The 16,500-nt window shown below is 39.2% G+C and overlaps 1 protein-coding gene across 1 annotated transcript in view; it reads left to right on the top strand.

Annotated features, from left to right (window-relative positions):
- lmx1bb (LIM homeobox transcription factor 1, beta b) overlaps positions 1-15,080 on the top strand; it is a 52,218-nt gene extending 37,138 nt beyond the window's left edge. The window contains exons 3-8 of the mRNA XM_087796035.1: positions 7,021-7,253; positions 9,781-9,956; positions 11,546-11,623; positions 11,987-12,053; positions 12,819-12,980; positions 14,871-15,080. Of these exons, the coding sequence (XP_087652161.1) occupies positions 7,021-7,253; positions 9,781-9,956; positions 11,546-11,623; positions 11,987-12,053; positions 12,819-12,980; positions 14,871-15,028 (874 nt within the window). The 3' untranslated portion in view covers positions 15,029-15,080. The remainder of the gene's footprint in view (positions 1-7,020; positions 7,254-9,780; positions 9,957-11,545; positions 11,624-11,986; positions 12,054-12,818; positions 12,981-14,870) is intronic.
- The last annotated feature ends 1,420 nt before the right edge of the window (positions 15,081-16,500 follow it).

The following is a 16,500-nucleotide window of genomic DNA, read 5'->3' as shown; positions in this document are numbered from 1 at the left end:
CTTTCCTTCTATGTGAGATGTACTCTTTTTTCAAGTGTTTCTTATCTTATTTTAAACAGCATCTTTATAGGTCAACCACATGGACATTAATCTCCTTTTTTTTTATAAATGATACTGTGGGACTCAAAAGAATGACTTGGTTGGCCGGATTTGGTCACAGTGTCATGAGTTTGACACAGTGGTCCCAAAACCTGTGCTCCGAGATTTGTTACCGGACCACACAGAAAGACAAATAATTAAAATTATAATATATGTAATATTATTACTGCCTAAAAGGTGTTTTATTTAGAAAAAATAAAACTTATTTTTGAAATAACATTAGCTTGTGAATCCATTTGAATGATTATGATACACACATCAGCACAAATACTGTAAACGCTTGGAGACACGCACATACAGAACAACATCATCGGCATACAATCAAATATAAATAGAACATCTTGTTCTACCAGTCCAGAGCAGCGTTGTGGTTACATTTTTTTCATGCACTTAATCGTTGTCCTTTTGCAGGTTTAGCTGTTGTATTTTAACTTTTCGGTCTGCGGTACTTAAACATATGACAAGACCTTTGAGGAGCCACAAGTTCAAATATATATATATATATATATATATATATATTTTCTTCTTTTTTCTAAAAGTGCCTTGTAATCAATTGTTATCATCAAGCACATCATGAGATTTTAATTATTTGCATTAAGGGTTAAATATTAAGATAAAACTGAGGAAATATGTAGAATTTTCACTGTCTATTTGTAGAGAAATGAAAGCTATCATCGCCGCGGCGACAGTAGGAATCCATAATGCACACACCGGTATGATATTGGTTTGACTGGAATGTGGACCCCATGACAATGTTGAGGCCCCATACTAGAGGTAGTTTTGACCCTAATACGAATCAAAGGAATCAAGACTCAAAGGCTAACTACAATTAAGCCTTTTCTTACCATTTAAATTTCTCTAATCTTACTATTCTAATAATGGGCCTAAACATTTAAATACATGTACATGATTGATGTTGTACATTTCCTCCCAATTCATACATTTTGTCTTAGATCATTCTGACACATTTGTTCCAAGTTGATCCTGCTTTACTGTAGAACCTGAAAATACTTACAAAAACAAGTTGTTATACAAACTATGAAAAACAGAAATTTCTTTGAAATAAATCCACATCATCTTTCCCTCTGCAAACAATTACACACTTTTCTGAGCAATCTGGCTTTTCTGAAGCCTGTGTGGTCAACATGGAGTGTCTCCTGCATGTAGCGGACAACACGGCCGTGCATAGCAAAGTCATTTCAAGATGTGGAGTTAAAAAGGTTTGTGGATCGAAACATCTGGGCGTCAAATGTTGTTGTGTTTAGCCGAAGCTCCTGCCGCTGTTGCTAAGAACCCAATTCACATAAAGTCTTTAAAGAGCTGCTCAAGGGTTCAAAGGCTGCCATTCAGAAATTTGGTTGTTGTGTTTCCAGACAACAGAGATGACAGGTTTTCCCTTGAAAATGTGAATCAAATTAGTTAGTCATGCATTTGCATAATTCTTTTTTTGGTGTATCATGTCAGTCAAATCTAAACTATTTCTAACTTCGGTTTTTCATTTGAACACTGGAAATATACTTGAATCGTTTTGGAAAATTGATTGGTCTGATCTGTGGGTTGTTTTTAAAAAAAAATGTTTCACAACAGCCACAGAAGTTTGACCGCAAGATCCCAGATTCATACTTAAAAAATACAGCTTTGGTTGAGATGGCCTTCAGATATAGGCTGATCCCATAGACTCAATAAAGTATGACCATGATTATGGGTACGAAAACCAGACGTGAGAACATTATTTTGGAATGTCTTGGAATCTGTACGTCAAGGGGAAGCGATCGCGGTGAGAAGAGGTTATAGGTTCTTTATAGAGTGGGTACGAACGCGACTGTATTATTAACAAAGATATCACCTCAGATAGTTATGAGATTTTAGTTCGTGCTCTTTAAGCATGTTAGCTCAGATATGAAACGTACAATTCCATCTATGGTTGCCCACTTTTGGACTTAAATATCCCCCCAATAGAGCCTTGACGTAAAGTATGTTTTTCAAATGGTTAAAATGAATGCAAAAAAAGGTGGATCAGCAGCAGACAACCTGTTAGGAGGTCTCATCTACCGGAGCCCATCTTCCACTGTTAATGTCTCACAGCTGCTGTCCGGATAAACCTCAGCCCTTCCTGAGAGCAGCAGCGCGCTGACATAATCGTCCCGGCTAATTCTCCCCCCCCCGATTGTTATGGCGAGCACTTGAGCGGCACCAGGCGTGGAGGTGTTTGCACATGTTGCTAAATGTAGCATGATCGGACGAAGCCGCTTCGGTATTCTTCCCAGCACATGGACGTCTGTGCACCCGACCCGGAGCGTGAGACGTTAGCGCCGGTGGAAGGGAAAAGCTATTGACGACATGTGGCGAGAGCTTAAGACGCTGTCACACTTTAAGTTGCCGTAATCTGCTCAAAGGGGGGAACGCATACGTCTCCTCAGTGGCAGAGGAGTCCCGTAACTGTTCATCAGTGCTGCTCCTCGTCCTCTTTTTTATTTTCTAAAAAAACACCATCATCTGTCGCCGTATGATGACAAGACCGTAGGTTCTGTGAAGAACAGACAAGGGGGCTTACAGGGTTTCGTGGACACAGGATTAAAAAAGACGGATGTAATGATTCCACCAGGAGAGAAGAATGTGCTGAGGCAGCCCTTTTTTCATTTATGAGTTAGGTCCTTTTGGGAGGCCTGGGTAAATATTGACAGCTCTCTGCTTGAGATGCAGCCATTGATCCAGGCAGGAGAGTCTCATCTCTGGATCCCTGCCATCAGGTGTGGGAGTGTGTGTGTGTGTGTGTGTGTGTGGGGGCGCCTGAGCCGGGAGTTTGTTAGTGCGACAGCAGGATTCGTGTCACCCCGGTGCAGGGAGTGGAATTAAGGTGTCGCAAGGATCAAGCAGAGGCGGAGAAAGCTGACTTGTTGCTGCAAAAGTTGTTCAGAATTTCCTTCAATTATTGTGTTTTTTACTGGTTGAAATATAACTTTTTTTATAATTACATTTTTCCAAATATAAAAAGTGAGGCAACTATTGTTAAGGAATTCTAAAGACATTTAATTCAATGTTCCTCGTTATCATTTTGATAGTAGATTCAAACGCCAGGGGTCAGAAGCTGTGAAGCCAAATAATGTACTGACAAATAAAAAAAGGCCTTAATATGATTGAAGATTTAAACAAAAAATATGATACAACAAAACTAAAAATGTAATTTTATTTTATTAAAAAAACTCCAGGACAAATTAAAAGAATGATAATAATATGATATAAAGGGTACTTTAAAATAGTCTTTACATTTTATTTTGATGTATTTTGAAATAAAAGAAATACTGAAATAAAAGCACATTTTTTCCCTGAACAAAAAGAGGTCATTAAGTTATATTCGGAGTTGAACTTGTAACGATTTTTAAAAAGTCCAAAATGTAATCTTTTTTTTTTTTTGAGTAGTCAGACACCCTTTTACACCAGTTGTATAAGTTTACTCTGCAACTCATGTAGCCCTCATTGATACAGTGGAATGGCTGCCTGTGGCTGTCGGGCCATTTGCCTAGATATGAATCACAGAATTGAGCTTTGATAATTTTCTATTTATTAACTATACATTTTTAAAGACTTCCCTACATTGTTGAACCTGGGAATTAGTCATTTAACTGGTTGGTTTTAAACTAAGGATTGAAATGACACTTACTTTAAGTTGCTTAATTTTTCTCGATAATTATACTAATCATAAATATAGACAAAGAATGTTTTTTATAAGTAATAATTCCAGAGAAAATTAAAATAACCAATCGTACTGATTGGATGAATCCGGCGGATTCATAACAAAATGAATATCCATTATTTCAAACGATTACATGATACATGTTGACGACATGATACATGTTGACGACATAACACCGTCATTAATGTTGTAATGCTGTTTGGGACGTTCTTCCCCGTCCTCTCTGGATCTCTGGCGCACATGCCTGTGGACTGTTGGCCCGGTGCAGCCGACCTCTAACCGCTAATCAGGTAATGTTGAGGGGGCTGAATGGCGCGCCTCCCCCTGGTCAGACTTCACTGCTCACACACTGGTGTTGTTTTAAAGAGCATTCTTTCGCAGCTGAACTTGGAAAGGTATTAAAGTGGGATTAAGCTCCTCCACAATCCACTGCTTGTGTCATTCAGGGAGGTTGTGTTCGGCTCTCCCCGCGGCCACCTCCCCACTCCTCCTCTGTTTGATTGTGGCGAGCCGCAGGAGTGGGACCGACTGTGCCTTTCAAAGGAGAGGGGTAGGGTTAAATCCCTAGTCCACTGCTCCCTGCTAATTCTCCTTGTTCCTTAGAGAAGGATTTACTTCTGCTGCCAGCTCCTCAAAGGCCTTCTCTGCCCATCCGAAAAGTCGGTGTTGCCTTCCTGTGGAGGTGTGGTTGCCATAGAAGGGGCGTCATGCGTGGCTATTCCATCTGATCCCTGCTGAGAATGGGGACTAGGGGCTGAAAACAGGCAGAAAGTCCGGATTAGGTCCGAGGACAAAGCAGGACAGGAAGATTCCAGAAGGGACGAAAAGGAATTACAGCCGCAAAAATAATGCAAAGTGACAGAGAGGGGAAATAGAAAAATAATGGCTTACAAGATTAGACGCGGTGAGCAGAAAGAAGAAAGGAAACGGCGCTGAATGAGAATGTTTTCATCGAGAAGATTTGAGAGAGCGGTTGTAGGTGAAAAGAGAATCCTTGGACGTATCAAAACCGCGCTAACAAGTCATTTCCTAAACTTTTTAGCTCTCTTTGCGAGGCTTAGCCGCCAATCATTAGCTCACATTCAAGCTAGGACCTCGTTGTGACAGATTCATCACCTTTCTTTTCCGGATCCCAGCATGTGGCCGGGATTTAATCCCCGTAAGAACGGGAAACAAGAGTGTAAGAATCCAGTTTATCTCTGTGTAGCGTCGCCGTTTCCGCTTTTAAAGCCTTTTCATACATTTGGTGCGTCACTTTTTTACCCGGTTTTCGTAAAGCGTTTAATGAATATGTCGAGCTTGCTTGTTGGTGAGTCGCATCTGTACGACATTTTAGACTTAATTCGCTTTGACTGAGATGCTTTTTTAAAGACTAATTTCAAGTCATAATTGCTTCGTCTATTTCATGTGTATCTACCCTCTGATAACAAAGGGACTTACTCTTTTACTGGTTATTTGTTCAGTTTTGTTGTTGATTTGGTGACATCACCTTTGCTATTTATCTTAAATTGAATTATGGCTTTATATGGAATCGTTTTAAGAACTTTTTCGTGACAGAATTTCAAGTCTAGCAAATTGGACCAGTAGCTGCTGCACAACTAAACCTGTTCTTTACACTTTAAACTCATTAATTCAAACGACTTCTTGTCATTACATAGTAACGTCATGTCTCAGTATATTGCATTGTGCAACATGAAACTACATTTTGAAAATAGTATTTTGCTAATTTAGCGATAAACGCACCATTGAAGGTTTAATTATCTCAGTAAATATTGACTCATATAATATATATTTCGTGATAAATATCTGAATTTCAATCGTTATAGTTTCCTTTGTGCGCGCAAACATGTAATTAAACATAGGTCTGGTGACTAATACTCCAACAAAGCGCACGTGTCCGGCAGACATACAGCTGCACACACCGTATCAGCGCTTCAATCAGCACCAATAACACCATTAGCATGACAAAAAAACAGCCCTTTGATTTCCCTCTCCTCGTATTTGCACGTTATATTCATCAGCGTCGCTCATCTTTGTCTTCAACCTGCGCACACTGTGCACTTCTCTGCTGCTCCTCTCTATAAAATAGATGGTCATGACAAATAGATCGGCGGCTGCCACCTGGAGCAGGACAAACAATGACGCCTCCGATCAATCTATGATGCTGTTGCACACGATGTGCTCCATTTACTGAAGAAAATAAATATGTCTGCGTCACAAATACAACAATGCAAACACAGAGGAAGGATGGACGCACAATAGAGGCGGTTTTATTTTAGTGATTTTAGATTATAAGTAGAGCTATGAAGACAGTAGCATGGCTAGAACAGATCTTTATGTAGCCACTAACATACACGTGAACTCAAAACAGGATTTAAGAAATTTAAATATATAATTTAAATGCATTCTAAATTGTTAAATAAAAAATGTCCGTGAAGGTTCTCATTCATCCAGGTCATGGTTATCCAAGAGGTTCAAAAGTGAGTCAATTGGACTGTGTAGAGTTCTAGGAAGACGTTTCACCTCTCATCCGAAAATCTTCTTTAGTTCCAAAATATTTGGCAGAATACTAACATACATACATTATAAATAAAGCAGCAATAATTATACACATTTTCACATGTTCTGTGATAAATCAACTGTTTAACAGAATCTTTTCAACGCCTTTTTTTTTTTGGAGCAACCGATCACGCAATAACCACAAAACGACTTGGAGACGAGTGTTGCATTCATTGCTAACATTGAATACTGATTGTTTTTTGATGATTCCTGGAAGAGTAAACCGACAAAAAGACCCCTCCATATACATAGAATAAATGCATAGGCTGGTGACACTTCCGTTTTCACAACAATGCAATCATCTTGTTTTAACAATAGAGGGAGCCCAAAACAAATATGTTCAATCTCTAGTGCTTCAATTCTGAAATTGCAGATGCTGTTTTAAAAATGATTATTTTTATGTTCAATACATGCAAACAGAATTGGGACCAATATACACTTCTAAGGTATTTTCTACAAAACACTTTGTATATAATATATAAATGTTAAATTTTTCAAACGTGGTTATACTCTTCTAAATATTGTAATAAAGGTTAAGTATACAGTTATTTTTCATGTTCACACAACATCATGATGACATTTGTTCATGTTTAAAAAGCTCCACAAAGTGAAATGACTTCAAATGTTAATATAAAAGCACAGTCAGTAAAACTTTGTCTTTCCATCAGGTTGTTTGCGGCCAAATGCAGCGGCTGCCTGGAGAAGATCGCCCCCACAGAGTTTGTGATGCGAGCCCTGGAGTGCGTCTACCACCTCAACTGCTTCTGCTGCTGCGTCTGCGATCGCCAGCTGAGGAAAGGCGACGAGTTTGTCCTGAAGGAGGGTCAGCTGCTGTGCAAGATCGACTACGAGAGGGAGAAGGACTTGCTCAGCTCGGTCAGCCCGGATGACTCAGACTCAGGTGAGCGTCTCGCACACTGTCACGACGCAGTGAGAACAGCACTGGGGTGTGACCGTGAGATGACAGTTGGGTGTTGTATTCTGGGCCCTGCCCGTCATCTCGGTGGGAGCAAATATGGACGTTCGAGCTCGGCCAAACTCTAGCACTTATTTTTGGATTTTCTTACTTACGAAGACAAATAAATGTCCTGGACTTGAGTAGGTTTTCAGTTTTCTTTTTAGTTTAAGCTAAGTAAATGCAACCATATTTTAGTGCACCTGGACTAAGTTTGGCCGAGAGAAATGACTTATTATGTAAAATCTTTTATGTTGATATTTTAATCCTTTTTGTATTCATCTGATTATTGTTTGTTTTTTTACTTAGATAGATAGATATATATACTTTATTAATCCCTCCGGAGACCTCCTCCCAGTTCACAGCAGATCATAGTTTGATAAAAACAAGATCAAAGTGCAAGGGATGTCAAAGTGCAAATATAAAGAACATAGATCAAATAAATGGAGGAATTAACACAAATAAAGGATACAAAGATCAGTCAAGAACAGTTTATCCCTTTAACTATTATCTAACAGCTGATTTAATCCGTTTAACTAGTTTGACATGAAATGTATTTAATGTCACCTTTCAATAACTCAATCTATTATTCAATGTATTCCTCCTGAAAATTAATTTAAAATAAACACAAATATTCAATGTTAAATATCTTACTAGCATATTTAAAAAGTTTTAAATCTCTTTAAACCATATATTCACTCTTAAATCTTGACATATTAGGTCAGTTAAGTTAAGAATTTGTATTTGTAAGTGATCCCTTTTTAAAAAAGTGTGACCATAGGTTTTCCCTTCAGATTATGTAATAACTATTATTTTCTCTCGATTTACGGCCAGTGTATAACGTGGCCCCTTAGGATACTCAATTAACCACCCCTGCATTCCCGACCCAGATCCTGGACGAATGAAACCAGAGAATCACTTTGAGTGACAGAAAGATTTGTGGCCTTTCTGCAAAAAAATCCTTATCAGCTTGTAGTTCCTCGCCTGTAGCCCCGACACACAGCGAGGCATTTGGCCAAGCGTCACTGTTCTCTCCTCCATCTGGCTCACATTTAGACTCCACAAAAGCAGGGAATTTGTCAAATACATCTGTGCCTGTGTCATCCATTGTCAACTTGTGGAAATATTTGCTCGGTATCATCCTCCTCCACTTTTTTTGGGGGGGGGCGGAGGGGTCCCAGCGAGTCTTTTGTGAGTGTGTGTTTCTATCCGAAGCTTCAAGATGGAGAGAATGTAGACTTGAACAGAGGTTAACCTCGGTATGTGGCAGATGAATTGTTCTTTTCTTGAGAGAAGAAACGTCGAAATGGATCAAAAACAGATGACAGGAGACGTACAGCCATCTAGTGTGCCTCGGCTGGCAACCGCTGGAAACCAACGATCATTAGGGTTCATTAACCAAACTGCTGGTTCTGATTTCAGAGCACTTGTTGTCAGCCCAACGGAGATGATCCGTTTTTTTTTCTACTCTGGATGATTCATTGATCTGATTCCTTCATTCATCTTGTTTTTTTGCTTTGGTTCCAAACACACAGATTTAAGTGACAATCAAATTTGATGTTAGAACTTCCTATGACCTTTACATTCTCATATTTGATACAAAGAAAGAATAATTTGAATCATTTCTACTTTGTTGTATATTTATGTCTGGAAGGTGTTTTATTTGGAACCAAAAACAGATTTTCTCAGATGTAACATAAGCCTGTTTCAGTTCAAGACGCTTGTTTTGGTCGAGTTTACTATAAAATAACCTTGTAAACTTGGTGAAATAATGCCTGTTGCGGATTCAGCATTCTTGACAATTGTTCTGTTTTCATCTGAAGATTGGGCTGTGAAAATAAAGCCTACATTATGTCGGTCCACGGTGCAAAAAAAAGGTCTGCTTAAGAGAACAACATAGTAAAATAACAAATAAAATAATGGTTAAACAGGTCTCCGTCTCTCATGCCTCAGTGTCCACCACTAAATAACTGTACCCACCAGATATAAGAAAGATTAGTCTTTCCTTTTAACAAAGTGTTAGCTAATCCACGCTTGCTAGCGACCTTTGGTCGAACCTGAATTACATTATTTTCCAAAGCAAAATAAACCTTGTCAGTATTACTTTACATTAGATTTCTGTACTAAATCTAAGCAAAAGCTAAATTTTTCTGCTACTTGGTGGGAGATTGATTTCCCACATGTTCCCGTTTTCATGTCGCACTTGACGTATTGCTCTTATCAGAGATTGATTCAGTGCAAACCAGATAAAGCTGAGAACAATAGATCACCAGTGTCTCACCGTTCACTTCAGTGACAAATGAACATTCTTCACTCTTCAACACTTCCGTAAGCCTGAATGTGCATCTGGCTTTTTTATGTTTTAATGAATGGACACGACTTATTAACACCATGTGTCTGCGTCGACTGCACGTGTGTGTCGTGAGTGAAATTGTTGTGTCATTGACAGTCAATTGAAACTTCTTTCCTGCAGAGAAAAGCGACGAGGAGGAGCTGGACATCAAGCCTGAGAAAGGTATCGGAAGCCAGGGGAAGGGAGACGACGGGAAGGATCCTAGGAGGCCCAAACGACCACGGACCATTTTGACCACTCAACAGAGACGGGCGTTCAAGGCCTCGTTCGAGGTGTCCTCCAAACCCTGCAGAAAGGTGCGCCGAGTCTTAAATCGAATCACTTATTCAGTCCGTGGATGAGTTGCTAGGCAACAGTGGATTTTATCTGAAGTCGATTCCAGACCAGTGTGGAGATGTAAAGCAGTCTCAGTTCTTTAATGCTATATAAATATATACATTCAAATGAACGGTATCTTTGAAAAATTTTCCATATCCTGTTTCCAAATATTGGATTTTCATGTGGATCTTTAGCTTCAAAAGACGTGTCCATTTTAGCTCGAGGCAGAACCTAGATTGTTGAACCTGAAGTTTCTCTGTGTGTTCAAGAACGTAAGGATGTTATTTGACTACTGTTGTCTGTTTGTTATTCTCCTGGGTGTCAAATACGTATTACCCTTTGTAGCTGGGATCAGTGAAAATGGAACTTTAAACCAAAGTAAGAGGTTGAATCTGTAGTTCAAACAAGTTAAGTTTCTTGCTCGATTTAACCATCCTGGTCAAATTATACATGCTATCATGGGTCTACTCTGGGTACTCCATTTTTACATCAGAAATGTATGAAAAAGAAGCTTCAGATGACATCGGTGTGAAGAGAAAAGCGGAACCATTATACTGTCCACGACTAAGAAATTAAGTTCTTAATTTCATTAATATGTGAGGGTTGTGGCAGAAAAAGATGGTACACATACCTTTATTCAATGAATAAAAGCTTAAATGAAGAATGTATTGCACAAATATAATTGCAAAACAGAAATGTAAAGAAAAGATAAACCAAATTTTGTATTATATAATTAAGAAATAGAACATTAAAGCAAGATATAAGGACTTGTGTAACACTTTTAAGGATTTATTGAGGAATTTTCGCTGGTCGTTTTGTCAAATAAGGCTGTTAATTGAGGGTTCCAAACTAATTAATATTATTCCATAGTTCCATATATCTTGCTTCAAAGATTCAGTATGTATCAGCGAATCAGAAAGTTACATACCAAAAAGTAAAAACCGTTGCATGAGAAGGTGTTTAGAAACTTTCAACTGGTGGTCTGTATAGTCAAAAATGACATCGAAAATCGATGATATTTGTGTTTAGCATCTAATTTAGGATAAAGAATATATGTTTTATATAAGAATCTTCATTTAATTGATATAATCCTGAAAACTTAAAATATATCTTGACGATGTCCCCATGACGCTTGTCCTGTTGTGTTTTAAATTCTACTCAAAATCAACCATCAAGGTAACAACTACCAAATGTTTTTTTTGGATATATTGGCTGGCGTGCACGTGCAGTGACGGACACATGGATGCTTAAACAGCTACCACAAAGGCCGCAGTAGTTTCACAAATAAATTTCTCAAATTATAACAGCCCCCCCCCCACCTTCGAGCCCAGCTTTGAAGTGGCGAGCGGCTGCTTCATGTTCTGTGTTAACTGAAGCAGGCTGGTGTAACACAGCCCAAACGACACACTGAGATAGAAGAACTCTAAACTTGTCCAAGGCTTTGAAGATGGAGGATAAAAAGGGAGGCCACAAAAGTCTTTAAGCAAGAAACCAGAGGGCGCCTACAGTGGGTGAAATCAAGATAGCTCGACTTCAGCTTCATCTTGGATGTGTTGTCGTTCCTCAGGTGAGGGAGACTTTGGCTGCCGAGACGGGACTCAGCGTTCGGGTGGTCCAGGTGTGGTTCCAGAACCAGAGAGCCAAGGTAAGAAGCCTGGAGTGATCCCAGTGAGCATTATTGTCCACATAAGATAACAGCTGAGTTTTGTCTCGAGGCGATAAATCAGCTCGACTGTGTGTGTTAAACTTTCGCTGCATTCCTTCGCCAAACGTTTTAAAAACAGGAAAAGCACAAGAGGTTGCAAATCTTGCTCGCTCTTGCATTAAACGTCCACGCCCGCCTCGCTCCTGATGCTTATCTGACACAAAAAACCTTTGATTTCTGACAATGAGGAGCGCTCAGATAGAGATGTGCAGTTCACCGGCGGGTGAAGAGCGAGGAGCATCCTCTTTAAATTGAAGAGTTAGTTTTGGGAGTTCCTCACAAGTCTGACTCCTTTGGTTTCAGATGAAGAAGCTGGCGAGACGACAGCAACAGCAACAAGAACAGCAGAACTCTCAGAGACTCGGCCAAGGTACGACTCCAGACACATCCTCGCAGATTCTGAGAACTCATTTTTTTCCTTTACAGTTACTGTTTTTGTACCCATGGTTTTTTCCATCTTCTTTCTAACAGCGTTTTTGTTCATTTTATTTTCCATGTTTGATTTAATTCAGTGTTTCTTGTGAATATTGTTATATTTTATTTTATTTTTGGTAGATTGTATTTTATTTACATAACAACACCACAGATCTTGAAACTCATATACACACTGTATAAGTAGTTGAGAAAACTAAAACATATTTAATAATAGCCACTAAAATATGTTCCAAACTTAAAGTAAAATGACTAAAACACTGAATTGTGCTTGTTGTGAGCCCAGGTTTTCATTTCGATAACAAATCCTATTCTAAACTGTCACATATTTGTCAAGTTTAGTGTTTTGACTGGAATAAGAACGTGAGATCCTCACGTTTATTTTACCTCCATTACACGTTCACACATTAATGGCGTTCACCACACATCTATGTCAATGCTATTAGCGTTTCATAACACATTAGCATCTTAGCCACAGTAGCACTTTTAAGCAATTCACGCTTTTGGCATGATTGATTTCTATTGGAAAATATATTTTACACTTTCAGGAAACAGCATGGAAGGTTAATTAAAATGTAAAAAAAAATGACTCCTAATTTATTCTAAATTTCACGTAAAGAAACAGAATTATTAATGGAGTGTGGAAGGAAACGATAAGTACATGAGTAATATAAATAAGTAATATTTGTTCATTTTCCTACAGAAGTGATGTCAAATCGAATGGAGGGGATGATGAACTCGTTTACACCTCTGGCTCCGCCGCAGCAGCAGCTGGTCTCTATGGATCAAAACGGCTATAGCACAGACCCGTTCCAACAGGGGCTCACCCCTCCACAGATGCCCGGGGACCACATGAATCCATATGGTGAGCATTCAGAGACTCCGAAACCCCCCTGTTTTAAAACATCGACTCCTGTTCTGCAAACACACACGTCTGTCCCTTGATCAACCTCGCCACTCCCCGGTGTGAAACACATGTTCAGGCCGTGACACCCATAGATTATATTATCGTAAGCATTCTTATTTGGATCTCTGCTCGAGACCGAGTACCGAGGCCGGCAACCTCGATCTGCTGTTTCGTAGCCGTGGAGATTTCAGCAAGAAGGGATGACTGGCTGAGAGTAATTTGGTTTAGCTTGAGCAGTGCTAGTCCAGTAGCTGCCAATGGTCGCCCTCTTATTCATTTTCATTATAGTAAAGTTTGGCCCTTTTTGCGTAAATCTAGCCAATCACGAAAGGCAATCGGTAAACCAATCATAAGAGACAACAGCGCATTATAACGTTGTCGTAACTTAAAACCATAACACAACTTTTTCTTCAGTCATGAGTTGACCTTGAATCTGGAATGTTCTCCCTTAGCCTTAACTTTACCTTAATACCCAGAAGAAGTAATTACGTTTTGGCACGTCTTTTCGATGTTCAATTATCACTGTCATAATATATACTAAATAAAATGCATGTTTGTTTTTCATGTCTTTATCATGTCATTTATATGTTGTTGTAATTTATGTTTTTACCCAGTTAACTCGTTTCAGATCATTTAACAGGGCAAGTAAAAGATGCAATAAATCAAATTTCATAACATTCCAATATCGACTTTTAGTTAATTTAATAATTGAATTATTATATTTGAACCATTTCAGCCATATGGTATTCAAATATAACATGTTTATGATGCTAAAACTGACACGGAGGTGAAGACATCCGTCTTGTGGTATAAATCGAGATGAAAAAATGCCTTTTTTTTTTGATAACCACATCATGACACTTTAATCGTACTCTTGGAATTTTTTTAAACTTGTACTTGTACACCTTTACCTGACGTAACCATCATTAGCTGTTAATTATCTTTCCTCAATTCAGATGCTTTAGGCAAGCTAGCTGTTAAAAAGCTAGCTCATTATTGCTTTATCGCATTATTGGCTAATTCTCTGTAATTGAACCTGTAACTCTGTCACTGTTACCTTCTGTCTGTTGTGCTTATTTGTATCATAAACTGAAGTTAACTGTGTTAGCATCAGCTACGCAGATTTTGATGTCCTCTTTTTGGTCGCAGCAAAGATATTGTGTCATTAGGATATTTGGAAAAATCACGATTGGTTCACGGACGCAGAGGGGCTTGAAATGGCAGATGCAAAAGTCAATCAAATGCTAATTCACATGTGATGTCGTAGAAGAATCGGGGAGCGATGTCCTCGAACTCGCACCCGGGGGAACGATATCCCGAAGTTCATAACATCCTTATAATTTGCCTCGGTTTGGTTTGGTTCCTCTGGCTGCTACCGACCCAAACCCCAAGTCTCATCACTCCACTTTGGTTCGGGGGAAAAGAAACAATATTGGCAAGGCATTAAAAGATACGTCAGGAAACACTGTCCCCGTTTTGTGCAACACTATCATTAAGATCCAGAGTGTAATAAAGTTAACTATTCCCTCCAGAGAAATAACGTGTTGAGGTTTTATGAAAGGCGTAAACAGTCGCTATTAGTCTGATCTTTTCAGAGGATGCCCCTTGTTTACATGCTCCCTGGTACACCGCAATGGTCCCGGCGAGGGCAGCTAAAAGTGAGCTTTGATGGTATCCAACAAAAACATGATGACACAATATCTCAAAGTGACGATTAGTAATTAGAATTTAGCAACAATAAAGCCCGAATGCGAGATGGATTTAATTGCCTTTGCGGATGCATGTTTTTTTAAGTGACACTTTGCTCTGCGAACGCTGACACTTATCCGCTTTATCGTCTCTCCGCAGGTAATGATTCCGCGTTCCACGACATAGACAGCGACACTTCCCTAACCAGCCTCAGCGACTGCTTCATGGCGTCCTCCGAAGTCAACTCCATGCAGGCCCGCGTGGGGAACCCCATCGACCGCCTCTACTCCATGCAGAACTCGTACTTCGCGTCATGAAAGAGCGGCAGCAGCGCAGAGTTAAGCAGCCCGTCTCAACCTAAAGCACGACAGCCAGCGCACGGGACACAACCCACGGGTCACGAGGAGACCCGGAGGACAGAAGAACCACTCGGGAAGATTCCTTGGAGGCAAAAAGACTTGTTCATTGTTACTGAGTAGGACGTGATTAGGAGGAATCGTGCCGGATCGAAGCCACTTACACTCTGAAGCCAAATAACACGGTGAATTATTCCAGTGCATGATCAATTGTAAAGCTTTTTTTGTAAGCCCCGCCCCCCCTCCGGTTAAGACGTGGTGTTCCTCCTCCACACTGTTCACCGTTAGCATTTTGCTCACTAGGCGTAGATATTGTGTTGATAGTAAATAGATGCAGCATGTCTGCAAGAGTGACTGTACATTGGTGTATGTCAGCGAGTTGGTGCTGAGGAAGACTTGTCTGGCGGAGAAACGCAGGATCAGCAAAGTGTAAATACTTTCCCCGTGCAAATTGGATGTGCATGTTAAAAATGGAAAAGCATTCTATTTATTTAACTATAACATGCTCTTGAAGGTACATATTAAAAGTGAAAAAGCTTTATTTAAAAAAGGAGAGCATTTGTTTTTTTGTTTTTTTTTAGTGAGTCGGTCACGACTCATCAGTATGCCTTTTTAATATGAAGATTAACACGTTTCAGTTCTTTGATATTGTTGTTGTTTTTTTGTTTCCAGCCAAGCTGTAAATGAGCAAATTGCTATTTATTTCGTACAAACCATAAAACCTTTGTTGTCATTGTCACATGTGAATTCTTAGTTGCTAATTGACCAAAGTTGACTGGTTTGATGAATAAACGACGTCTTTCTCCTGATAACATTAAATAAACACACGTTCAATGATTGTACGATGACGCTGTCTCCGCACTCACGTGTGCTTTTGTCCATTTTTCTATCAAATATGAGAATTAATAATTATTCATTATTAATGGACAATACTTCAAATGATAGCATCAATAAGCCAGCAAGTAAATACGGGACTAATCTCTTCATTTATTTATACCTTCTTCTTCTATAGATATTAAACCAGTAGGAAAAAAAAATCTTGAAAGGAGATCTTGAAAAGTTAAAAGCATTATCTTGAATAAAAGCAAAATGAATGAGGGCTTGAGGGAGTTTTCTGCAGGGTGTGTTGTCTTTAAATGTTTAAAAAATGTTTTTCTAAAGTCAGAAGTTTCTCTGTATATGAGACGTTAGAAATCTGCTGCTTTTACAGATACAATACCGATAACACAAAAATGATTCGATAAAGTAGTTTCACAAACCTCATCAAGGGAGACAATAGAAGAAGAACAAGAAGAATTAATTGTTCTTCTACTGCAGCATAGCAAACATGGCGTCTACTTCCTGAGTGTTTTCTTTTCCTTTGACCCATTGGTGACTTTCATCGAAACAAAAACAGAATTTGATAAAAGTCCCTCTAAATATCGGGCAGTGGG

The sequence above is a fragment of the Callionymus lyra genome, chromosome 1 (assembly GCF_982586985.1).
Source record: "Callionymus lyra chromosome 1, fCalLyr1.hap1.1, whole genome shotgun sequence".
Lineage (NCBI taxonomy): Eukaryota > Metazoa > Chordata > Actinopteri > Syngnathiformes > Callionymidae > Callionymus > Callionymus lyra.
Note: the sequence above shows the minus strand (reverse complement) of the source record. Positions and strands in the feature narration are given on the sequence as shown.